The sequence below is a fragment of the Rhipicephalus sanguineus genome, chromosome 5 (assembly GCF_013339695.2).
Source record: "Rhipicephalus sanguineus isolate Rsan-2018 chromosome 5, BIME_Rsan_1.4, whole genome shotgun sequence".
Lineage (NCBI taxonomy): Eukaryota > Metazoa > Arthropoda > Arachnida > Ixodida > Ixodidae > Rhipicephalus > Rhipicephalus sanguineus.
In genome coordinates, this window is record NC_051180.1 from 198,822,639 (window position 1) to 198,848,841 (window position 26,203).

A 26,203-nucleotide genomic window follows, 5' to 3' on the forward strand; every position below is an offset into this window, starting at 1 on the left:
GTTAGCGCCCCATCTCTTGCCCTCCTTGACTGTGAGTTTTATCTTCTAGATGCGGCTGTCGGGTCTTAGGTCACGTTTTCCTGCGGTTTTCTTTGGTTGGCTGTCTTGCGTTGTTGGCGCTGTGGGTTGTTAATCTTTGTTATCCATCCCTCTATTTCTTTTTCTTTTTCATGCTTCACTTTGGCATATATAAGGTGTATCATTCTGCCATTAGAACCAGTTGTCAGTCAGCGCTTTTGTGTCCGTGTCGTCTCTCTTGTGGGTGTGTGTTCGCGCTGTTACCCCCTTAATTTACATATATAAATGTGCACGTATGGAGGTACATATTATATATACATATATTACTCTCAAGTAGCCTTCATTTTCTAGAACCTTCGGGTCATGGTCTCCTTTCCCCTTTCCGCGCTTCTACGACCGCTCCTGCCCCGCGTTGCCACAGTCTTCGCCTTCCCAAGAAGTTCTCCGCGCCTTATTCCGATTCTTCCCCCCGGCCCCTTTCCTTTTTTTCCTTCTCCTTACTAGACTGCCGCCCAACTTTTGAGGCCATCGATGACACTTGATGCGTATGTCTGCCAATGACTTCACCCATTAAGCACGTGTTATTCAGACACGCCTTTCAATATCACTTAATTTCCACATGTGGGCTTTTAAAAGTACGCCACCCGCTTTCCCCGCCTGTAGTTGCTTGGCCCACCATCTTCTGCAGCCCTTTGTGAGGGCGACACGTGCCGCCCTTCTGCAGCCTTTCCAAGTTGCTTTCATAATCCGCTCTTTTCTTTGTCGTGCCTTTGACGGCTCTCACTTTGGTAGACCCCCCCCCTTTCCTTTTTTTTCTCTTCTTTTTCTTGCTTTTTTTTCTTTCTCTTCTTTGCAGCTCCCCTTACCTTTGAGATGAGAGGCCTGAGCGCCGTCGCAAACTTGCTTGAAATGTTGTGGCAAGGGCTACACTCCTCTCTCTCGTTTTCTCTTTCCAGGCAGCAATTACAAACAGCGACAAGCGCCACCGCTGGACATGACGTCAACACTAACCCTTCAATACTAACATGCCAAGGATGACAAGGCGCCTTTGACAAAGATACGTCCCCCTATCGAAACGTATCCTTTCTCCTGGCACTTTCTCCTGTTTGAAACCTATCCCCCTATAGTAATGGTACAGGTTTTCGATGTAAAGCACTTCCCTGTGCTAGAGTCGAGACATATTTCTCACAATACCTCACAGATGGCAGCACATTATCTAATGTTTGCTGTTTGCTTGATCAACGCTTCCGCTAGAAAGGAGGCGTTGGCTTAGAAGAGGCGTTGGCTTGATATGTTTTCCGCTAGATGGACATAGTTGTCCATTTTTGGAGCTCTTTGAAAGTTCGTGTGTGTTTTAGCGGCGATGGCTGCACTATCCCGGCTTTTTACAGCGAAAGCTGTTATGAGATCATTTCACCGGCCGTTTTTGGCGCCGTAGTTGTCCGCCGCCGCTGCCGGTGTCCGTAACCAGTATCGCTCGAAATAAGAAAAAAAACGAAATAAGAAAAAAATTCCAGGATGGAACAAGGTTCGAACCTGGGCCCTCTGTTTGGGAGCCCAGTATTCAACCTCTGAGCCATGCCGGTGCTTGAAACTGCTTTGCAAAAAGGTCCTATACAGGCTTCATGTCGGGAAGGAACCACATTAGCATATGCAATATAGCGTGGTAGAAGAGTAAAATAAGCACCAAGCGTCGCACAACGCGTATTCTGTAACCAGGCGTCACACAATGCGAATTGCGCAACGAGTAGGTTGTTGAATGCTTCCAACCCATTACAAAGGGCTCTGTCATAATTCTTCGTCGTCATCAGGCACAGCTTCAACAAAGTGCGCATAATGCCTTACATGCGTTTAGCAGGCACCACGGCTCTGTGTAGAATGACGAAAAATGGCACAGTGCCTGCTGCCCTACTTCTCAAAAATTACAATGATTTATAGCGTAGTGGGTTCCTGGCAAGTGCACTTGATTGGTTGCCAAGGAAGCCCATAAGCGCATGATCCATTTCCTCGGGGTCTCAGTAAAATTACAATGATTTAGAGCGTAGTGGGTTCCTCACAAGTGCACTTGTATTGGTTGCCAAGGAAGCCCATAAGCGCATGATCCATTTCCTTGGGGTCTCAGTAAAATTACAATGATTTAGAGCGTAGTGGGTTCCTCACAAGTGCACTTGTATTGGTTGCCAAGGAAGCCCATAAGCGCATGATCCGTTTCCTCGGTGTCTCAGTAAAGTTCTTCGCCCCCCCCCCGTCTCTCTCCCACGTCAACGTATGTTATACAGCATGACGGGAGAAGGAAATAGCGACCGGGTGTCACCCAATGCAAATTACATAACTGGTGGGCCGTTTAAAGGGGCCCTGCAACACCTTTCTGAGTTATATTGGAATAGTCTCATTATTGACGTATGACTCTTCACGAGTCATATGCCGCAAAAATTTTTCGAATCCGTCAAGTCTAAGTGGTGTTACCAAATTGGAGAAATCACGTTCCGCAGCTTTCGCCCTCCACTCTACGCCGCGAGCGCGCGGAAAGCTAGGCAGCGAGTCGAGGGAGGGAGCGCAGAGGAGCGAGGCTCCGCCCAAGAGCGCCGGCGGAATTTTTTTCTTCATTTTTTTTCTCTCTGACGTCTGGGCGCAACCACGTGGTCTGTGCCGCCACTTCCGGTCGGCTTGCGTCGTTCTCGTCGAGCGAAGCCGATCGCACTGTGTATCGCACGTGCTTGAAAACTGCGCGTCGGTTTGGTAATGTTGGGTGTGCACCTCGAACGCCGTAGTGTTTTCATCGCTCTGCCAACCATGGAAGCAAACCTGCGCGCTCGTTTGGAACGAATGACAGCTGAGATCGGTTTCGGCCCATACTCCGATACACCGCCTCGTAAGACGACACTGGCAGACGACCCCGAAGCGCCGCCATTACCGGACGCCAGCATTGTTATCGGAGACATGCTGCGCCCCTGCCTCAGTCGGTCGTAAGAACGTGCCGACGATGCAGCATAGAGTTAATATACTGACTCTAGAGGAAAAGCTCCCCATAGGGCCCATGCATTGAAACCTATAACCGCATGGGTTCCGCCATGATGGAACAAAACGATCGTTGCCAGCGTTGCCAGACCCTGAGACGCTCGCTATATTTGACGGTAGTAATCAGTTTTAATCTACCAACCTAAGCCAGCTACGCGCTGTTCAGAGAACATCAGCTGTGTTTTGATGCGTGAAGCCGTGTGTTAGTGTACGGTTGTCTGTGCAGCTGGTCCGGTAGATAACAGTTAAAATTTCCACCTGTTTGTTCATGGTTTTTACTAAGCACTCCCTACCAAAGTTTCTCCGTTCGCTGGCACAAAGGTCACTCGACAGATTCGCAGCTCGAAGCAAAGTCCGTAGGCCGTGGTCGCGCGCTGATTCGACTTGCAATGGCGAAACACCTGTATCCACGTTGTTTTTCAGTTCATTGATGCTGTACTTCAGTGCAGAGAGCCGTAAAGCAGAAAAATGTCGATTGCAGCATGCAGCGGCGAATGTGAGACATCTCCCGAAAGCTTTAATCGAAACTAAAGTTACACGGCCCACGAAGCTTTATCGCCGTTAACAAGTCTAAAGAAAATCGGTTGCGACTAGTTCGTACATAACTTTCAGGGCTTGTCTCATCTCTTCTTTGCCGTCCGTCCTGGTTTGCACTGAAGTTTCCAGCTTGAAAGAAAAAAGGGCTGTCACATGAAGTCGAGTGGTATGCGGCGACAGAAAACGCACACAACGGGACACTATGACAACTACGAGATACACGACGTGAACGAAGTTTCAGGGGCTTTACTTTAACACGACGCGCAAACCGGCGCAATCGGCCGCAAGCACACACTCGCGTACTCGCGAGTGTTGATATGGTGGTGCCATCTAGTTAACCGGCCTGCAAACGCTCCTTTCCGCACGGAGTAAATTGCATAAATAGCCGTCGTATTCTTTCGTAGAAGTATTTAAAATAAACAAAAAACAATATGCGCAAGTTTTTAATTGTGCAGATGCTTCTTTCGGATTGATATGTGATGGCAAGAATGACAACGTTCCAAGATGTCAGCGTTCTTGTGGTTATAGGTCTCGCGGCCCAGCTTTTCCTCTAGAGTCAGTATATTAACTCTATGCGATGCAGTTCCCAGCTGACGAGGCAACACTCGAACGGCTGCCACTCTCAACGGCAACCGGCGATGGCCAAAAGCACAGAAATATTCACGTTTTCGGCACTGCGCATGGCGAAGAAAACGGAACCACGCAACTACGATAATAATAATATCTGGGGTTTAACGTCCCAAAACCACCATATGATTATGAGAGACGCCGTAGTGGAGGGCTCCGGAAATTTCGACCACCTGGGGTTCTTTAACGTGCACCTAAATCTAAGTACACGGGCCTCAAACATTTTCGCCTCCATCGAAAATGCAGCCGCCGCGGCCGGGATTCGATCCCGCGACCTTCGGGTCAGCACGCAACTACGAGCAGACGAGCTGTCGGTGAGACCGGAAGTGCTAATATTAATGTTTGTTCGGTGTTTTTTACGCGATAACAGAATATAAACATACATATTATCTACTTATCGAACTCAAAATTAACAAAAAACGTAATAATGAGGGTGTTATCGTGATTATAACATCAGCCAATGGCGGAACTGCCGACAATCGCGTCATATTTTGCGGACTAATACATCATTTGTCGAGAGAAGAGGGAGCGATTTTCAGCTGACTTTGAGAATTTATTGTAAATTCCAGGCCGTGCGCATCGCTATAATATTTGGCTGGCGTGTTCTCGGGAGCCTCGACTACCGATTGGCAGCGCTTTTTGACCCTGCTCAAAAAGTGTTGCAGGGCCCCTTTAAAGCTTCCAACCCATTACAAAGGGCTGAGCCGTAATTCTTCATCGCCATCAGTCGTCGCGTCAACAAAGTGCACATAATGCCTTACAGACGTGTAGCTGGTGCCTCGCTTCTCCGCAGAATGATGAATAATGGCTTTGTAGGTGCTTCCCAACTTCACAAAAATTGTTATATATGGCGTAGTGGGTACCTTTCTAGTGTACTTGTATTGTAGCTCCAAGAGAGCTTACAACGGGTTCTAGAAACGCCGCTCTTCCAGCTTTCGCTATGACTGTGCTGCGGTTTCAGCGCATAAGTGTCAGCATGGCGTCGTGCAAAAAACGTAGTTTGATGGCCTCGCCAATGCGCCTACAAATCGCCGAATGGGCTCATTTTCGTCGTGACAGCTGCCGAACAAAATGCGTTAAGGAGACTACTTCCAATACATGGCATGTATGTAGTCTTTTTTCTCGAAGCAGTTGCAAGTAACATCATGGCTTTGTGCTGGGACACCTGCTTGCCACGCAAATTGCCCGGGTTCGATCCTCCATGGCAACGAAGATTTTTATTGTTTAATTTATTTGCATCTTTCTTGAGTTTTCGGTCACCGACGATTTTTCGCTCACAAGCGACGTAGCGACGTCGACACCGACGGCGGCATTCCTGCGAAACGAGCTCTCTAACGCTATCGCGTTAAAACGTGGCTGATCCCTCCGTCATAGGAGTCGGTATAACACGAAAGTGAAACGTGTCTTCACAGAAGTAGTGCTTATTGTGTAGTGGTATATGAGAGGTTGGAACAATGGATGTTGTGTTTTCTCGTGCCGCACTTCTTGTTCCCCCTCGCATACGTCTCATGGTGTCGTTGATAAATGTCCTCGGATAATGCCTTTGCTCCAACGCACCAACCACATTTTCCATCTCATGTCGCCGCAAGTGCTGATCAGAACAAACAGCATCGCAACGGGACAAGAACGTCCTAACGACGGACCGTTTGTGCTCGGCCGGGTGATGTGAGTGGAAGGACAAAAAGCCTCTGGTATCGCATTGTTTCCGGTACACTGCTGTTTCCATCCCTTAAGTTCAGGGCGTATCAGACTCTGTTCGGAGAGCACTTCGTCCGCTGGGCATTAAAACCGTTTTCAGACCTCATTGTACCTTGGGGAACGTGTTCACCAAGCCTAAAGACCGCACCCCTGCGAACGATCAAAGCGGGGTCGTCTACAAGGTACCGTGCGGGGACTGCGACGCCACATACATCGGCGAAACAGGCAGGAAGCGGTCAACGAGGCTCAAAGAGCACAAAGGGGACGTCGCCAAAGCCACCCATGCCACACATTCCAAGAGCGAACTCGTCGAACACTGCTGGACGACGGGGCATGCCTTCGACTTCAGTAATGCGACGACGCTGGCTCGGGAACAAAGGTGGGGCAAGAGAAAGCTTCTCGAGTCGTGGTTCATCCGCCGTGACAGGTCGGCGTGCAACAGCAACCGTGGCCCCCTACCGGATGTGTACAGAGACATACGAGACTAGAAATAGACTGGGTTACCTTCGCTCATTCGGTGCCAGTTCATACTGAAGATGTCACCCGCATAGGTGGCGAAACGTCTGTGTAATTTTTGTTATATTTTGTTATGTTAAGTCGGAGTATCTATTTTAATCAAAGGACCGAGATTAATACATTTTTGGAAATGTGCATCGCGGTGCACATTTCCAAAACGTATTAATTGCAATCTATTGCGACACGTAAGCAAACCATGTGTACTTAGAAGGGATATCACTGACCACGTTGCAATTGATCATTACTCCATAATATCACTGAAAACACACACATTGATTCGATCTTTGTAGCAACGTTTATAGAACCAGGTCAGTTGCAAAACTGAGCGATGTTGCGCGGCGCCGCCGCCATCAGCGACAGATGTGGCGCTGCTGTCGCAACAGGATTCACTCGCTCCGCTCTCTTCAGCCGGCGTTGCGGCGCGTCGCGTCAGTATCCGTGGAGGCTGCTTTCTGCGCGAACAGCTTGGCGTTTTCGGATATGCTGCGTGTCTTCACCATGCCGACATGTTCTGTTCCGAGACGCCCCGACATTTCTTTTGTGCCTAGGGTTACCAACTCTTCAATGAAGGGAGTCGGGACGGGTGGGGGGGGGGGGGTGTCCATTGTTTCGGCCTCTCCAGCTGGCTACGTGCTGCTCGCAACACTTCCTCTTGCTGGAGAATGTATCCGTAAAAGTTGTCGCATTTCGCACAGAAGTTCAGACAAAGTAACTGAAGCCCTTCGCAGCCACCGCTAGCCACCGCAACATTGCTTCGTGCGTGCTATTCGTGAGAACTTTGTGTTCTGGAGCGTGACGCGCGTTGTCAGGCGTGCGTTGGATCACATAAAAAGTTCTAACTGGACGGTACGGAATAAATCCGGGACATATAGCTGTCCCGACAGGGACGGCTCGCAACGCTGTATAAAAAGTCGGGACAGTACGTCCGCGAAATACGAGACGGTTGGTAACCTATTTGTGCCCCGCGTGACCTTGACCAGCGAGCGACGTGGGATCGCGCCATTCCTCGTATGGACAAGAAACTGTCCGACATATCACTTGTATGTGATGTGCACATTCATGAAGAAGACATCCTGAAGACGTTCACACGGTCAACGATAAGAGTTAAGGTTGAAATCGCCAGCGGAAAGGAGCCTCGTCGAAGATTGCGTTCCAAAGATATTCCCGAACTTGCCTTGATTTGAGTGATTCTAAAATTTTGCTGTAAATAATTTTTTACAGTTAATTAGAGCTGTCTTGATAAGGTTTAATGCCTGAGACTGTAAATAAGTTGTGCCGTTTGTGTGCATCACACCATACATGCAATATCTGAAAAATTGTTTCTCTGCATTGAGTGCGAAAAATAAATACAATTTTTCTTTCTGTAGCAGGACTGAAATTGTGGCGCGCAGTACACACACGGCGATTTTACCACTCAATAATTACAAGTAACGACAGCCGCGGTACAGAGTGAAAACTCCTCACTTCAAAAAAGTGAAAGTGAAGAATTATCGAAAAAAAGAAATAGCGCGAAAAACTACGGAGCACCAGAAAAAGGATTACACAAACAAATCAGCGCTGACTTACAACAAAGATTTATTCGTTAACACCACGCAATACTTGCACAGTCCAAAACGAAAAGATACAAGTACCAACACGCCCAAGCATCCGCTTTAGCTAAATAATTACGCTACGAGAATGCGCCATATAGTTAATTTCTTATAGGGTAATGGACAGGCTCGTATGCTATGCTATCAAGCGTCAGTTATCTTGGACAGTCTTGAAAGCCATGGCTTTACTGGCTTTGCCTTACCGCTGCTAAATATTACTCAGTTTTACATTGCAGCGGCAGCGCAACGAAAAATCACGATAATATACAGTCGGCGAGTAAACAACCGAGCCCTTTCTGAACGGCTGCCCCGGCGTTTGCCACGCAGACTACGCGTTTTCGTCTGCTAGCGGAAGCTTGTTGCGCCGCCAGCGCCACCAAACCGGAAGCTGTCCCGGCGCCGCGCGACGGGTTGGCTGACGCGGGGAGTTTTGCAACTTACCTGGTTCTATAAACGTTGCTTTGTAGTACATCGCGCCCGATCGACACGGCGTCGACTGCAGATGTCCAACGAGGTGCTTGCTCAGTTTGGTCACACTAAGCCGTTGTACAAATAATTCGTGTTTAAAGCACGACAGTTACTTCCCTGTAAAAAAGAGCTCTTGTTTTCAACATTCGCTATTGTATGACACGATCGGAAAACAGTGAACTCTGCTAGCTTGCATTGCTCTACATGAAGAACGCCACATTGCCGCCCTCTTATGGTGGCTTAGGCCAGTTTGATTGCATCTCAATAGCAATAGTCTCGTACCTTTTATATTTTTGATGTTTGCTGACTCTAATGGTAAATAATCTACTTTAGAATATAAATGTTAAATAAAAGAAATTGTATTTTTTATTTACAGTTAACAGCATCACAGACAATTGTCCAATTACAGAGTATAAATTATTATGACACTTTTGGCCGCGCCGCAGTTTCGTACAGCGCACATGGTGCCTAGGCTTGGTGTCATCACTTCAAGTGCGTGTCCTGTGTGTTCGCAGATTGCAGCGAGTTTCCGAGTGGAATCTGTGTGAAATAGTTATTTTTGGTGTGTTTAATCTGTGCAAAGTGTTACGCGACAAGACCAGCACGTTCGAGCGGTGCCATTACGGTACTGTGCGATGTCTTGGATTCATCAGCGCCGATCGAGGGATACTGATTCCCTCAGCTCTGATTCTCTTCATTTGGAGGTAAGTAACTTCAGCTCGTTACCGATTGGTGTGATGCCTGGCAAATGAGACTCATCTAAATGTAAAATAATAACATTCTCGCGCAAAAATTCAAATCATAGCTTTTTGTATTACATAAATACAAACCCAGTGTCTCAGGCATCGGTATACAAATATCTAGGTGTTAATCTTACACCAAGCCTTTCCTGGACCTTTCATATCACAACCATATGCGCAAATGCTTCCAAATCTCTTGGGTATATTCGCCGCAACTTCCGTAACTGTCCATCTGACATCCGCAAGCTCGCGTTTCTAACATTTGTACGTCCGCAGCTTGAATTCGCGTCTCCCATATGGTCTCCTTATCAAGAATACTTAATCCGCATGTTAGAAGCTGTCCAAAATCGAGCTAGTCGATTTATCTCCCGCAATTACAACTATCAGTCAAGCATAACGCAAATAAAAATCAACCTTTCCCTTCAATCGCTAAGTAATCGACGTGACATGGCACTCTTGTCCTTGCTGCATAGATATGTTTACCAAAAAAAGCCATCAAACTTGCCATTGGTACGCGCGTCCTGCACATCACGACGTCTTCACAACAAATTAAGCTACAATCGCATCTATGGAAACACTCACGCATTTAATTTCTCGGCTTTGCCACGAGGCATTCGCTTATGGAACTCGCTTTCAAACGATACTGTTGCGCAAGCAGATAAGGATAAATTTAGGCAACTCTTGGCCCTACAGTATTCATCGTAACAAATATTCACAATCATCACATTGTACATCGAGCTGTATCGTGTCATGGTTTTTTTTTCTTTTTTTTTGTGAAGAATGTACCAAACTCTGTGCTACGCATTTCTTTTGCATTTTACTGGAAGTTTCTCGGTATCTAGGTTGCATTTCTCTTAATTTTTAGCAATGCTTCGGTTACAATCCTTTCTAGTTTGTTTGCTTGTTTCTATGAGTGCACAAGTGATGTATTTTTTTTTTTTTTTGACGCGACTTCCGTGCCGCTCTTATTGCAACAATGAATGTTATTTTTCATTTCTATCGCTGAGTATTGCTTTCTTAGTATTGTTCTGTTAGTTCATAGTTGGTGTCCTATATTTTTATTTTTTCTGAATATTTTTTTCGTATTATTAAGGTTTTAGTAAGTAGTTAGTGTTATTCTTAATATTATTTTGCCATGTAAGTCAATTTGTTTAATCGTCTCGCAGATACGTTACTGTTGCAGTGTTCATACTCATGTATCGCTTTCTTCTACATTTCTTTTTGTGATGCTCCCCTTACTCAATGCTCCCCGTGGAGCCTGTAAGGTACTTGTAAATAAATAAATAAATAAATAAATAAATAAATAAATAAATAAATAAATAAATAAATAAATAAAAGTATAATGCTTATCCCCTATTTCATGTATGCGATGGTTATTTATGCGCCATGTGCATGCCGATTTGTGTAAGCACCTTCAGTGCTGTGTAATATAGCTAGTGCTGAAATGCGCCAATGTAGCTGTTGTTTGTACGGCTGCACGTCGCGAAGCGACTCGGACTATGAGGCACGCGGCAGTGGATTGCGCCGGATAATTTGCACTGTTCGGGGTTCCTTGACGTGCTCTCACATCGCACAGTACACGGGCCTCTAGAATTTCACCTCCATAAAAATGCGATCGTCGCGGCCCGGTTCGACCCCGCGCTGTTCAGATCAGCAGCCTAGCACCGTAACCATTGTACAGTACATACCACCGCGGTGAACACCTATGCAACAAATGCTGGTGAATACATAAAGTGAATTCTTTTGACGTGTATTCAGAGTAGTTTATATATTAGTAATCGTTACATGGTTGGTTAGCCAACAAATTGGGCTTAACGCACACCATAAACTGTGCAAGTGATTGACAGACTGAGTCAAGGGCCATCTTGGCTTTGCACGCATAGACTGCCGAATTGGGTATTTTTTGAAGGCTGCATTGATGCCGCCCATGTGATTTTGCTTAAACTATACTTTTGCTGGAATTCAGCTTTGAGTCATTATTGGTTTGATTTTTACTATATATTTCTTTGACGTAATGAACAACAATATGCAAACACATTCCACATCTCAAAATATGTTCCAACAGTTGCTGCTGCAAGCACCTCATTTAGCTGCTGTGTTTATGCATGTTGCCATGTACGAATGGAGCACCTCATAGTACTGACACTCATTACTGGAACTGCAAGCGTTATTGCCTCTCTTGCTGCTGTTGAGACAGTTATTCCAAGTCCGGATTACCCAGGCTGTTAACATGCTTTCCTTCACAGAGTACTCATTGTGCACTACTTTTACCTGTTTTAATATTTATGTCAACTGTGCCTTCACTGCTGTTAACGCTAAATAAATGTATCATATATATGCATTTTTGTACTTACAGGCTACCAAAGCGCACATCACCAACCTGACGATGATTGAGACAAATCTGCTATTGCATCCCCACACCCAAAAATAAAAGTCATTTGGTATCATATCAATATATGTTGTGTGTGTGTGTACTGGTGTACGTGGACCGCCTATGAATGTCCACTCATCAAAATGGACACCCTATAAATATTGCATACATATTGTATGCTTGATATTTATTGAATGTCCATTGGATGTGACATGGTTGGCGGTGCCAGCGCCAACTGGTTCCAGTAGCAACTGGTCCCAGTAGCTACTGGTCCCAACACCAACTGGGAATTGGCTAATAAACCACTTGAACTGGGACCAGTAAGAACCAGTAGCAAAATTTTCACCTGGGATTGCTGTACTCCCCGGACGAGGAAACGGACTTTCTTCTCCTCGGTCATGCCAGGGTGTGTGGCGTAACAGTCGGGTCATTTGCACTGCGCAGACTGTCACGTTTTTATTCGGGAGCTGCACTCGTGTTTCCATAAAGCGGCGGCTCTTTCCTTTAGAACAACGCTCGTAAATGCTGCGAGGAAGCTGGTCCGGAAGATGCCCCACGTTGTCATGGTGGACTTCCTGTTTTAGAACCAGGCCCTGGCGCTGTCTTCCAATGCGAAGTACACAAAGCCCAACTTGTCGTTGAGGTCCCAATTGTCGAAGGCCGCAATCCTCTCGTACGACTCCAGCCATGTTTCTGCGTCCTCACATGATAATCCCTGAAAGATCGGCGGCTCCCTTGGCTGCTGCATCACGATCGCGGGCGGTGGCGCAGTGGCTGTCATCGTCGCCGCAGTCGTGATCACGGCCTTCGTCTTCTGGGACTTATCAGATAGAGGCCCGTACTCTGGTGGTAGACCACCAGAATACGGGCTAGCCTGCGACCACTGGTCGTGGTTAGCGTCGATGTCTTCGCGAGTTCGGCTGTGTTCACGGCTTGACAGGGGCGTCCTGAACGAACAGCACCTCCACCAGATGTCACGTGGTCGTGACGTTGACGAAGGCAGTAGTCGGCGTGTTCAAGACGAAACTCATTATTTGGGCGAACCTGTACTCGCGAAACGAGAAGTGAAACTGCAAGCAAAACGCGCTGTACACTGACAGCGGCAAACAGAGCGTCGGCCATCGATAATCTGATCTGCGCTAAGAGGTGTCGGTATTTACACATGCGGCATCGAACATTCGCGCCTTATCGCGTTAGTTCTGGAATGAACTCAACTGTTTGCGCTTGCGTGCTCAAGCCTATCGAAGATTCTGAAATAATCTGGAAGATTCCCAAACATTCGGGCGCCGTTTGCGCAAAGCAGTGGTTATACCTGTAACGGAACAGTTACATAAAAATAGCAAAAGAAGCGCGCGTGGCAATATAAAAAAATTAACTAACCGGCCGATCACATTGTCCTTAACAAGCCCTAATTTCAATGTCAGAAAGTGGCAGATGACTTTAAACGAGAGAAAAAAGTCAGCCTTGCTAAGAAATACTCACGGGGTCCCTTATGCACTTGCCTACAATGACTCGAAGGCAAAAGACACCTTCCCAGTCGATCCTCTGAAAGCATCTCACCTGGTTTTTCACTGACTAGCCCACTATGACCAAGCCATGGTGTCACCCGCCACGGTGGTCTAGTGATTATGGTGCTCGACTGCTGACCCAAAGGTCGCGGGACCGAATACCGGCCACATTTTGGATGGAAGCGAAAATGCTTGAGGCCCATGTACCTACTATGGTCGAGGCTTGGGCTAGTTGGTTCATGGTTAAACTTGGCAAAAAACAGCGCAAAATTGAGACAGGACACAAGACGAAGAAGGCACGACAACAGCGCGTACCTAGATTTAGGTGCACATTAAAGAACCCCAGGTGGTTGAAAATTTCCGGAGCCCTCCACTACGGCGTCTCTCATAATAATATCGTGGTTTTGGGACGTTAAACCCCAACAATTATTATTAAGCCATGATGTAATGCGATGATGTCATACGCACCCCCTCTGGTACACACCACCTCAAACAAAGCTTTTAGCCTATAATACATTCATTCGGCTAATAATAGAATACGCCAACGTAGTCTGGAAGCTGGAAGGTGCACCAAGAAAGGCCATTAGGTTTGTCTACAACACACCCAGTTTATTCGAGTCGCCTTCTGAATTAATTGCAAGAGCTAGGCTATTAACACTACGTAGTCGCAATAAAATGGCACGCCAAAAAACGTTCTTCCAGCGTGGAGTCGTGTGAGGCGAATGCATAAGGGTTTTTTTTTTAATCTCTTTCGGCCACTGCAGAGTAATCCAGCTGGCCTTGTCACGTGGCTCGAGGCGCCCTTTTGCTCAGATCAGTTACGGCGATGGTGACGAGCAAGCCAATAGACATCCAATTATCGTCATTAAAGCACAGGAACGTATCAATGCGGTTTTCCTGCTCAAGGTATGTCACATCTGCACGCAAAGTTTTTGCAGTCATCTCTGCTACAATAATTGATGATAATAATAGTCGTAGGGGTTTTACATCCCAAAACCACAATATGATTATGAGGGACGCCGTAGTGGAGGCCTCCGGAGATTTCCACCATCTGGGGTTCTTTAACGTGCACCTAAATGCAAGTACACGGGCCTCAAGCATTGAAGCATTTCGCCTCCATCGAAATGCCGCCTCCGCGGCCGGGATTCGATGCTGCGACCTTCGGGTCGAGTACCATAGCCACTAGACCCCCGCGGCGGGTATTCTCTGGTACGAATGAACAACTCGACAAGGATATGTGTTTTTGGTCGTACAACCCCAACAGTTATTATTATAAACAAGGAGATGGTATTACCGATATATGCTATAATTAGGGCCACAACATAGAGATAATCTCACTTTGGAAGCCCGCTGACGTCTTGTAGCCTCGACTGACGGCGGAGCATGGCCTCTGTAGGGCCGCCTCCTCCATCCCCGTGACCAAAGAGAAGAATGCTGTGTGAAACCCGCCCCTTATCCTCCAAGTTTGTCACCGTCTTCACCACCTGCGCCATTGTGAGAGTCGCAGCGCTGTAAACCACACTGCAAGGGTGCTGCAGCCAGTTGCTGCAGGTACTGCAGGTGAAAAGCCATTTCGCAGCAGAGATCAGTGTTACGGAGTTACGACTTGAGAATCCGAAGGTTCGGTCCCTGCCAGTGGCAAGTTTCACATCTATATCTTCACATCTTCATCACATCTAGTCTTCACGTCTATATCCCAATTCTCCCATTACACATAAGATAGTACAATTAACGTCCCCTATGCCTTTCTTGGCTTCATTATCTGCTGGCTTTCATTAAGGTCGTGTCAGAAAGAAGCGAGTCCTGATCGTGCTCGCACTGTTTTGTTGGCAAAATATACCGAAGAACAAACCAGCCCACGGTCAAAAATTATTAGGTCAGAGCCTGGAATTTAACAACAAAGCGGTATATTTTCAAATGGCTCGGCTGGTTACAAGCACGGTGCATATATAAGCAACGCGCCTACTACAATTCCGTCCTTAAGACTGAGCTGCCCCGTCCGTACATTGCCTCGACTGTTCGCGTAACCGCACTTGTACACTGTCGGTATCCGTCGAACAAAACTGCGGCGGCGACCTCTTCCCACCTTACGTCTTGCGATTGTTTTTACGTAGGCGGCGGCTCCTTCAGCCCGGCCAACAGCCCTACCCTTCACTTGACTGTTTTAAAGTCCGAGCTGTTTAAGCCGGCCGTAATATGTCCAACGGGAACAAGAAACCTCGGGCGCGCCACAGGAATCGGGCAAGCCTCACTACGGAGTACAGCAGGTGCGATCGTTAAACGTGAAAGAGGCATATAAAGAGACAGACACAAAAATAGAGAACAAGAGCGATAAAAACAAGGAAGGCCGCCCAGCGCCGCTCTTGCTTCAGGCTTCGCACCACTCGAGCGAAGCTGGCATTATTTTTTTGCTTCTGTCGCCGTCGGTGACTCGGACCCACACTTGAAAAAGCGCTTCTCTAAGTTGTCAGGCGTATTGAAGCTAGTGCGATGCTTGTGTTTACTGCAAGATTTCAAAACAAGAAGGATTGTGCAAAAAAAAAAACAAAAAACACAGCACACAATAGAAAGAGACGACGACGCTGGCACGCCAGGTTGCGTGTCTGTTCACCCTGTTTGGACACTGTCGCCGAAGGTCAGCGCAGCACACAACAATCCCTGTCTACCTCCATACAGAGACTTGTGAAAGCACTGCTTCGGGAAGCCACCCGAAGCGGGAGAGCCCACCAATACATATGTGGGATGCCGTGGCGATGGAAGGACGCATCCCGACATAAAGCATAACGACTGTTTATTAGCGTAGTAGCAGCAGAGGGGCGAGCATACCGCACTGCGCTCAGTCGGGTAGCGAAGGAAAGAAGGGGTCACCTCCGAGCTTGGCAGCTTGGTTTTATAGCCACCATCGGTGACGTAAGCCTCCGGTGACGCTGCGGTGGCGCTGTCCCTTATCGGAGGCATGGTGTAACACGCAGCCGTGTCACGCCGGGTTAGATAGTGACGAGGCAGAGGCTGCGCCAGTTTGTGCGCAGTGTGTCGCCACACATGCATAAGGTGAAGAAGCGTCAACTGCACAAAGAGCCGACAGTTATTCGGCTTGACTCCGGTCCACCCAGGCGGACCGTGGTGAAATTGGTGTCAGTACAGAGGTAAAGAGCGTGTCACATTGTGTAGTGCGATATCTGTGGATAGGCGGTCGGCGGCACGCATCCAAATCTACACAGCGGCGCTTCGCTGTGACTGATTTGAGCAGATTTTCGGTTAATAAAGTGCGTTGACGGCAGCCTAATGATGATATATACGCGCTCCATTGCCACATTAGTGCACGAAGCGAGCCTAACGTTCCTATTACGTGTGAGAAAAGCGCAATCTGCCAATCATTGGGGCACTGGCCTTCGGTGACAGTCGTGTTTTGCACTGTGTTCATGTTTTTTCTTTGTACGTGTTTAGCTTGTGTCCTGCCTATACTACAATATATAAATGGTGTTGCGCTACTGAGCCAATGAATTATTTGCTTCTTGATGTAGCGGCTACAGAAAAAAAATCCTGTATTTCAGTGTAATTAGTTGCAGCAGACTCTTACGCACTGTTTTTCTGTTTGCATGAATACGTGTAGCGCTAATAAGTGCGCGGCTTCAGGACTTTTTACCAATTACCGGCCTTTGCAGAGGCTAGTTCATGCTTTGCGGTGTCACAAGAATTTCAAAATCGCCAGCACTTCAGGATCCCTGAAAGGCGAAATGCTTGTGTATATCGTGTAGGCATATATACGTACAGGCATTTGAGACCGCGCTAACACAACAGAACAAGCTGCCCTCTGAGGACGTGCATAACGTTCGCATACATGTGAACACGGTGTGGCTAGCAGACGACGCAAGGAGCTGTCCACACTATGGGGTTTCATCCGCTCGCCGCTAGATGCCGACTCTGTTCGGTCTCGAGGCCAATATCTGGAGGGCTGAACTTGGCCGTTAGCATTTTCGCCAACACGGAGTAGGCGGTTTTGGCCGACCCCGGCGTTTCTGATGCCGCGGCGAGTGCAACCCATACTTGCCTTTAACTTACGATTCCAAGAAGCGTTTTCAACAATGCGGCTTTGCATTCCACGGAAAAACTCACACCGCCAGCGGCGAGCATATACGTTTCAAAATCTTCAAGCCACCGCGTCCACTGTACTGCTGGTGTTCCCAGATGGTTCAAAAACAAGAGAAGTTCTCCTTTCAGGTCGGCAATGTCTGAGCTGCATGGCTGTGCGTTATCACCAGGCGTTTTGCTGAGCTTCCTGGGGGCTGGCTATGTGCGACGCAAAAACGCGATGCGCTGAGAGCGAAGGCCGCTTCGGCAGCCTTTGTTCGCTGCGTAGAAAGCGCACCAAACGGGTATCGCCACAGCTGATGTTGCCGATGATCTGCTTCATGGCTGCAGTTGGCGAGCTGTGGACAACGATTACCACACCACGCCCAACTTTCCATCGGCTACAGCAAGGGTGTTTATATATATCCTGTGGGGCGCCCCATGGCATCAGAACGAAGTAGTAGAATATAATATACAGCAAAGTGCATTTGCAAGACTCAGCGTAAAAAGAAAAAGAAACATGCGCTCACCTCAGCCACACGGAGTTCAGCTCCGTACGTTTCGGAAGGAGCAAAGTGGGCCAGGACAGTGCTGCCATCAAGGCCTTCCCACACGAAGTTGTGGTGAGGAAACTTGTTCACTAAATTCCAGCTCAGCTTCTGAGTGAGAAATCGGGACACACCACAGATCCTGCAACACAGCACTCAGGGGTTAAGTGGGTGATACCGGCAAAGCTGCAGTGAATAACAAAATGCACTTTCCGGGATAACACTGCACATAATATTTCATGATGCATCTGTGTTGCTACTGCGCGATTACAGCTTTTTAACTCTGGTATGCTCCCCTAATAGAATGCAATGCAGTGGTTCCACTCCTGCGCCAACTGCGCCAAAGTGCGCCAAATTGTATTTACTGCGCCATCCTGATAATATCGACGAAATTTGCGCCAAACTGCGCCAAAGTCTCGGGTTTGGGGGCGTCTATCACCGGCAATCGCACCGCCGGCGCGTCAGAACCTGTGCAGCTCGATCTTGGGGCTGCCTATAAAGTCGCAATCATGGACCAAGAATTATTCCGCTGAATAAATAGCGCTCGCGCGTGCGTTCCGAATAAGCCACGATGCCATGCACTGTGCCGACGCAGCTTCTGTTCTGCAAGTCGGCTCGACAGCAAAACGCGCTCTCCGCAGAGGCTCGTGACGTCTAGGCCTATCGGTAGCGAGAAAGTGCGACGGCAATTCATCGGCGGACGTCGTCTGTTCCAGAAACGCTGCTGATAGCTCGTTTCAAGCGTCGCACGGCACGTAAGGAAAGCAATGTTCAGTAATAACCACATGAGTGCCACTAAAATGTCTGTCACTTCTGTTTCCGGACACCGCGGAATAAAATCTGGGATCGCTCGCAGTAGATATATGGGACAATATCGAATTTTCCTTGCTTTGCGTTTATGGAAAGAGCACACGAACGGTGGAAACGCGTTGACACTTTTCCTCAGATATACTTTATCCATGGATCTTCATCCAGAACCGCTTTTTCGTAATTCCTTCCGCCAGCACGTCTGAGTTTGTAATCACTCTGCGGTAAAGAGCCCCTAAAAGGCCCTGCCCTTTCGAGCTCTCGTGCTAGGGTTCCAATTCGAATTTTTTGCTTGCTTTTTTAAAAATGTCATCTCATTAGTAAAATCATATCTCCTGGTCGGAGCAGCCGCAAATGGGCAGCTGTCAGTAGCGGGCTCGTCGCTGACGGCCCACAGTGAAGCGGCTACGCCATGTTACACGTCCGCCCCTCGCTTTCGGGGGTCAATAGCTAACGGTTAAAAAAATGCCCCCACCTCCCCGAAGGGAATCGTGAGGAAATGCGAATGCATTTCTTGCGCCGAGAGTACAGTGCCGTCCACTGTTAGGGTGAACACGGCGCAGCGTAGCCACGCTCCCCGCAGCGCCAGTGCACCTGGCGCGACCGCGCATCGAAGCGTAGCGACGCATGCGCAGAGGGACACGCGGGAGCGACTTCGCGTTGTGTGCAACAGAGCTGCACCAATGCCGTGACGCCGCTCTTGCCTTGCTTTAGTTAAGCAAAAGCGGCGCGCTCGTGTGCGCCTGCGCCGCATCGATTCGGTGCGCGGCCACGCCGGATGCAATGGCGCTACGTGGAGCGCAGCCACGCTGAGCCGTGTTCACCCTAAGAGTGGACGCCACTGTACATGGGGTAGTAATTTTAATGGCGTAAAGCTGGACACATCGACGCGCTCAATTGTCTCCTTTAGGGCGCCTCTTTCAACGAACGCTTCCTACGTGCGTTCGTAATCACCTCAGGGATGTTGCCACCGCCTTCAATGCAGCACAAACGCGTTTATAACGCGCTGTTTTCAGGCTGTGCCAAGGCAGCATAAACGCTACAAACGCGTTTCAAACGCACTGCATTGAGGCGGTGGCGCAGGGAGGAGAGAGAGCGAACGGCGAGAGAAGGAGCGGCGAAGCACTGCACCTACCCTCTCCTACACTCTCGCAACACATGCTCCGGTTGCTAGGGGCGAGGATAAGCGCGCGCGCCCGCATCTGTTGCTATGGAAGAGGGAGTGAGAGCGGAGAGATAACACCTGCCGGCGCGCGGACAACGCCGGATGCCTCACATAGCCCGACTAAGAAATGCATTCGCATTTAAAAAACTAAGTTTCGCTTAAGAGCGAAGCAATGAATGCGATACCAAAAAAATGTATTGTGAAACGAAGTAAGACTAGCAGCTAACTCTTTTGGATCCGATCTCGCGTAACTCAACAAAACGCTGGTTTAAGGGAATATGGCCCCTCCAGGAACCGAAGCATTTTCTTGCTCTGAGTTCTCTAAACGCGAAGTAAGCGTTGAGAGCACAGCAAGTTTACGAGCCGTCTCCTGATGCCTCGAGATAGCGCGCGCGCAAGCGACTGCGCCCTTCGAACGATGCGGTCCCCCCCCCCCCTTCCACTCCCCTGGCGTCCCTTCATGCTCCTTACGAAAGACGGGCAGGGTTTCTCTCTCTCTCTCTGGCAGAGTTTCCTCTCTGTTTGATGAGCAATCGACGGCAGGCCCGCACGCGGGATGATGTTATCTCATGCGCTGTCCGTGCGGCGGAGACAGACGGCCGGCTAGTTTAATCTCCGCTTCAGCCGCGTTCGTCGCCAGCGTTCGCGAGCTTTTACCCGCGGCTAGAATGCGCGTGGTGATGTTATTAATTTGGACTTTATACGGAAAATTACGGCAACGGCGACGGCGAAAATCCGCCGAGGGTGTCCATAGAATTGCTATCGCAAGGGTCAATGTGGATGGCTGGATGGATGCTATGAGCGTCCCCTTTGTAACGGGGCGGTGACATGTCTGCCACCAGGCTCGAAAGAAAAAAAGAACTTCCTTGTTTCATGTTGGCCTAATACCTTATCTACATTGATTAAATCTATGTTATTATACCAAAAAATACAAATTCACGGTCTATCTCTCTGCCTCTTAAGGCAGAATGACCTTATTATTCCCCCATTATTTATTTTTGTTCTTTATCTCTACTTTTCTGCCACCAATACTCTAACCGTCTCTTACTTATTTCTATCGCGGACATGTTCAGCTTTCCATTGTTGTCCCTAAAACCCAAGGCTTCCTGTAGACTCGTGCCCACACGTATACCTGGGTGAATATCGCCACATTCAATCAGTACATGTTCCATCGTTTCCTTAGTTCCCCCGCAGCATGTACATTGTTCTTCTTCGTTACTGAATCTCGCTTTATAACTACGCGTTCTAAGGCAGCCCGACCTTGCTTCAAACAGTAAAGCGCTTCCCCTTGAATTATCATAAAACCTTTCCCTCCTTATTTCCTTTTTTCCCATTCGGTAGTCACTCAGAGCCGGCTTCTTTTCCATCGCTGCCATCCAATAAGTCCTCTCCGCCTCTCTGACCTTCCGCTTAATGCTCCTTGTTGCCATATCGCCCGCACTGTTAGCCGTATATTTACTGGTGAGCCTCCTAGTTCTTTTTCTCCACTGCGTGTCAACACTTTTTCTATACAAATACCTGAAAACCTTCTCTGCCCATCTACTCTTCTTCATTTTCCTCAGCCTCTCTTCGAATCTCATTTTGCTCTGAGCTTCCCTCACTTCAAAGCCTGTCCATCCCATATCACCCTTTACAGCCTCATTTGTCGTCTTCCCGTGAGCGCCCAACGCGAGGCGGCCCACCGTCCTTTGATTTACATCCATTCCTGATTGTACCTCTGACTTCATGCACACCACTGAGTTCCCAAATGTAAGCCCCGGGACCATCACACCCTTCCACAGCCCTCGAAGCACCTCGTACCTATTGTACCCCCATAAAGCTCTGTGCTTCATAATTGCAGCATTCCTCTTTCCCTTTGCTACCGATGCTTTCTCTTGTACCTCCATATATCTATCCCCCTCATTTACCCATACTCCGAGGTACTTAGGAGAACTTTTTGTTGGGCAAGTTGGTGAACGTTCATAATTGATTTTAAGGCGCAAAGCAGGACAAACACAAGAAAGGACACGGGACGGAGCGCCACTAACAACTGAGACAACAATCAGTTGTTAGTGGCGCTCCGTCCCGTGTCCTTTCTTGTGTTTGTCCTGCTTTGCGCCTTAAAATCAATCCGAGGTACTTGTACTCGCTTACCCTCGGTATTTTTTGGCCCTGTATAAAGACCGCATGGTCTTCGTGATCATTGAATACCATCAATCCACATTTTGTTGCACTAAATTCTAGTCCTAGAGCCTCACATTCCCTTCCGCATATATCTGCCAGTCGCTGTATATCATCTTGACTGTCCGCAAATAAGACAATATCATCAGCATAAAATAGACCTGGAAGCTTCTGCTCAACCATCGTGCCGACCTGTTTGTGTGACAAATTAAATCCAATGTTGCTACCTTCTAGCGCTTTTTCCATCCTCACCATGTACAGCATGAATAACAGCGGGGACAAAGGACATCCCTGTCTCAGCCCCTTGCTAATTTCAACGCTGTCCTTGCTACTTATTCCTTCCCATTCTATACAAACTGTATTTTCTCGGTATATTTCCCTCAAAAGCTGTATACAGTCGTCACCTATGCCCACTTCTTCCAGTATATCCCACAAAATTTCCTGATTAACGTTGTCATACGCCCCGGTAATATCTAGATAAGCTACGTATAAGGGCCTGTTTTCTATTTTCGATATTTCTATACACTGAGTAAGAACAAACAGATTATCGTCTAACCGCCTGTCGATTCGAAATCCATTCTGAAGTTCTCCCAAAATATCATTTTGTTCCACCCACGCTTCTATTTTTAATTTTACTGCCTGCATCGCCAACCTGTATAGCACCGATGTAATGGTTAGCGGTCTATACGATCGAATGTTATCCTTTTCTCCCCTGCCTTTATATATTAAGTTCATTGTACTTTTTCGCCAACTGTCTGGTATTTCCCTCTCCTGTAAGCACTTTTCTACGGCTTTCAGCAGTGCTTCTTTAATGTTATGTCCGAGTTCGTTAATGAGGCTGATGGGAACCCCATCTAAGCCCGATGTAGTGCGCTTAGGAATTTTTCCTTCGGCTTTCTTCCAATTGAAATTCTCTAGTAGTCGGTTGCACTCCTTTGCGTACTTTTACTCACCGGGGGAATCCCCTGGGCGACCTTTTTAAACGAATCGGCTGTTATCTTTCGGATGTAACCTAGCGCTTCATACCCTTCCAATTGATTTTCTCCTTCATCTACCAAACGTTGTTGCATTGTGACAGACTTCCTACCCAGCGCTTTTAGGTGGCTCCAGAATATCCTAGGCGCGGCCTTCTTCTTTTCGCGAATCTCTGTCATCCAGCGTTCACTTTCACCTTTAATTTTTGCCTCGACTAATTTCTGCACAATGGATTTTTGCTCTAAATATATTTCCCATATATGTACGGGTCAGATTTTGCGCCCCCCCCCCTCTTAGGTGATTAGGGGGGGCAGGGCGGCCGCCGCCCCCCCTGCCCCCCCCCTCCTGTGCGCACGCCTATGCTCCTGAGATCATTTTTTCCATGAGATTTGCAATGAATCGAAATTAGGGGTGTGCGAATATCCGAAAGTTTCAAATATTCGTCGACTATTACATTCGAAATATTCGTATTCGATTCGAAAATCGTGTGTTCGAAAAGTTTCGAATATTCGATACTTCGAATATTCGAAAAATTCGAATATGCGATTCGATTATCATGCATAAAATAACTCGTCTTCCACATTTCTGCTGCGTTCGTATCGCTAAAAACGTTGCCGAGAGGAGCGATAAACATCGTAAGTACACGGAGGCACGATATCTGCCTGCAACAAGCGCCCCAATACGTATGATTTATTGGTGGTGCATCTCCGACGTGCAGCGCTGTTGGCGATCATGTAACCGTATATTTTCAATATTATGCGGCCGTAACGTGCCGCGCTACCACTCGTTCACTATGCGGGACCACTTCTGAAGAGACAGTGACCCACGCGACTGGTGGCGGACTGTTCAGATACCCCAGTCTGGCAAAGCTTTGCCCCATGTAACTCCCTATACCAGCCACTTCTGTTCCAAGCGAGCGTGCCTTTTCAGTGGCAGGGGGGTGGGGGGTGGGGGGTTGTATCTGTTACAAGGGAGCGCCTGATGCCTGATCATGTGGAGCAACTCATATTTCTTCATGACAACATCTAGTAATTACTTTCATTGTGCCGTGTTATTTGCTTGTGTTGTGATGTGCATTGTGCTAGCCTGGACATTGTGTTCTGGAGATAGCAGTGTATGTTGTGTTGCCAGTCAGGTTGTTAATGTTTTTTTTTAAATAGCTACATGTTAAATAAAATATTGTTACTGTGGAGGCATTTTTCCTTTGATATTCGATATTCGATTCGATTCGATATTCGAAGGTGGATATTCGTATTCGATTCGTTGTCACGTATCTCGGGAGCGCTTGCAATGTGTGATGGAGTTGGGAGAGTGAACGAAGCGGGTGACCGTGGCGTCACGGCAAACACACTTTATATAACAACACGGCAAACAAGAAGTTAACACCAGAGATTAACTAGAAGTAACATATTCAAAAATGCCCCGCGGTACAAATGAATACAACAAACACTTCTAACTAAACTCGGCCTGAGTGGCCCGAAAGTCTGGCAACTATGGCGTCTTGGTCTAGCGATGCAAATGGAACGGTCTTACTTCGCGTGAGTCCGTCGCCTCGCTTCCGCGCCAAAGTCGACGCTGAGTCCCGTCGATGCTACTCCTCGACGTCTGGGAGTCGCCGTCGTCGAAGCTGCCGCCTCGCTAGTCGTCCTCGTCGCTGACCCGTCGGTCTTCGTTCGAGAACGTCGTCTCGTCCGGTTAGGCCCAACCCTCGGCCTATCCTCTTGGTGCCACTGGGTCAAGCTGCCGACGTGGCTCTCCAGGTGATTGTCGGCGGGTTGCCGTCTCGTCGAGCTGTGGTAGTGCCGTAGGTGCCCTGCGAACTGCTGAATGAGGCTGCTGCAAGCTCGGGGAGCCTCACTTGGGTGACGCCAAGGTCGACGGCTACCCTCCCGAGCCTCTCGTGCCGCTGCCCCCAGAACGAGGCCCTACTTCTCTCGTCGCGGGTGCGACGCTGGCTTGCCACACCTTGCTCCTCGACGACCCCACCGAACAATGACTGCTTGATCCTCTGGGGTTCCGCACCTCAGTTCGGGTCGCGTGGCACGCGCCTTCCTCCGGCCAATGGCTTGCGTCGACGTGGCGGGGGTGCACACCATCGGGTATTTTTCCATTCCCCGCACACCATCGACGCCTTGCGCTGTCCGGCGCGCGCCCCGTGCCCCTTTACTCATGACATTCGTATTCGAAAAATTTGATATTCGCACACCCCTAATCGAAATATTTCTAGCCTTCATAAGAGCCCCATAATAATACTCAGGTGCTTGAATGTTAATGCAATATGCTTCTGTATTGCACTCCACGATATAAAATTCGCTGCTCCAAAGTGCTCCCAGATGCAAAATTAGCTGCTCCAAAGTGCTCCAAGATGAAAATTTTGCTGCTCCAAAGTGCTCCAAAACGGAAATCTTGCTGCTCCGAAAATTGCTCCAAATCAGAAGTCCTCGGTAGCATCACTGAATGTCGCACAGCGCGTGCAACCTGGTTGCATATCTTGTTCCGGCTATATTGGTGTTGTCTTGTTCAGATTCTCTGGAGCCGCCGTGGTGTCCCAGTGGCCACGGTGCTGGCCAGAAAGGCGCGGGTGCGATCCCGCATTTCGATCGAGGCGAAATGACGGAGTGCGTTAAAGAGTCCGAGCTGGTCAAACTTATTCGGAGCCCTCTTAGCCTGCGTCGCTTCCCACAAACCTCTGCACTTTGACTTGTTGAAAGCCTCTGCAAACCTGCCCGTCGTGTTTCCGCAGCATTGGGGGTCTTTGATAGTGAAACATCTTACCGGTACTTACCTACGGAGCAGAAACCTGGAGACTTACAAAGAGGGTTCAACTTAAATTGAGGACGACGCAGCGAGCGATGGAAAGGAAAACGATAGGTGTAACGTTAAGAGACAGGAAGATAGCAGAGTGGGTCAGGGAACAAACGCGGGTTAAGGACATCATAGTTGAAATCAAGAAGAAGAAATGGATATGGGCCGGGCACGTAGCACGTCGGCAGGATAACCGGTGGTCATTAAGGGTAACTAACTGGATTCCAAGAGATGGCAAACGCGTGAGGGGGAGACAGAGAATTAGTGGGTAGATGAGATTAAGAAGTTTGTAGGTATAACGTGGCAGCAGAAAGCACAGGACCGGGTTGATTGGTGGAACATGGGAAAGGCATTTGCCCTGCAGTGGGCGTAGACAGGCTGATGATGATGATGATGATGATGATGATAGTGAAGAGGAAAGCAGGATTTTCATTTTTGTCCGTGTATATGCAACCTGCACTGAGCGATACGGAACAATGTATTTTGTGTAGAATTCAGTGAAGAAAAAAATAACAGCACGTGGCTCTTATAAAGCTGTTAAATAACAGCTGTGTGTCAGCGTTCCTTCTATAACTCTTTATC

The 26,203-nt window shown here is 48.1% G+C and overlaps 1 protein-coding gene across 1 annotated transcript in view; it reads right to left on the bottom strand.

Moving 5' to 3' along the window:
* The window catches only part of LOC119394566 (alpha-mannosidase 2C1-like), a 343,801-nt gene that overhangs the window by 106,978 nt on the left and 210,620 nt on the right, over positions 1-26,203 (bottom strand). The window contains 2 exon segments of the mRNA XM_049416109.1: positions 14,429-14,574; positions 17,692-17,851. Coding sequence (XP_049272066.1) covers positions 14,429-14,574; positions 17,692-17,851 — 306 coding nt within the window.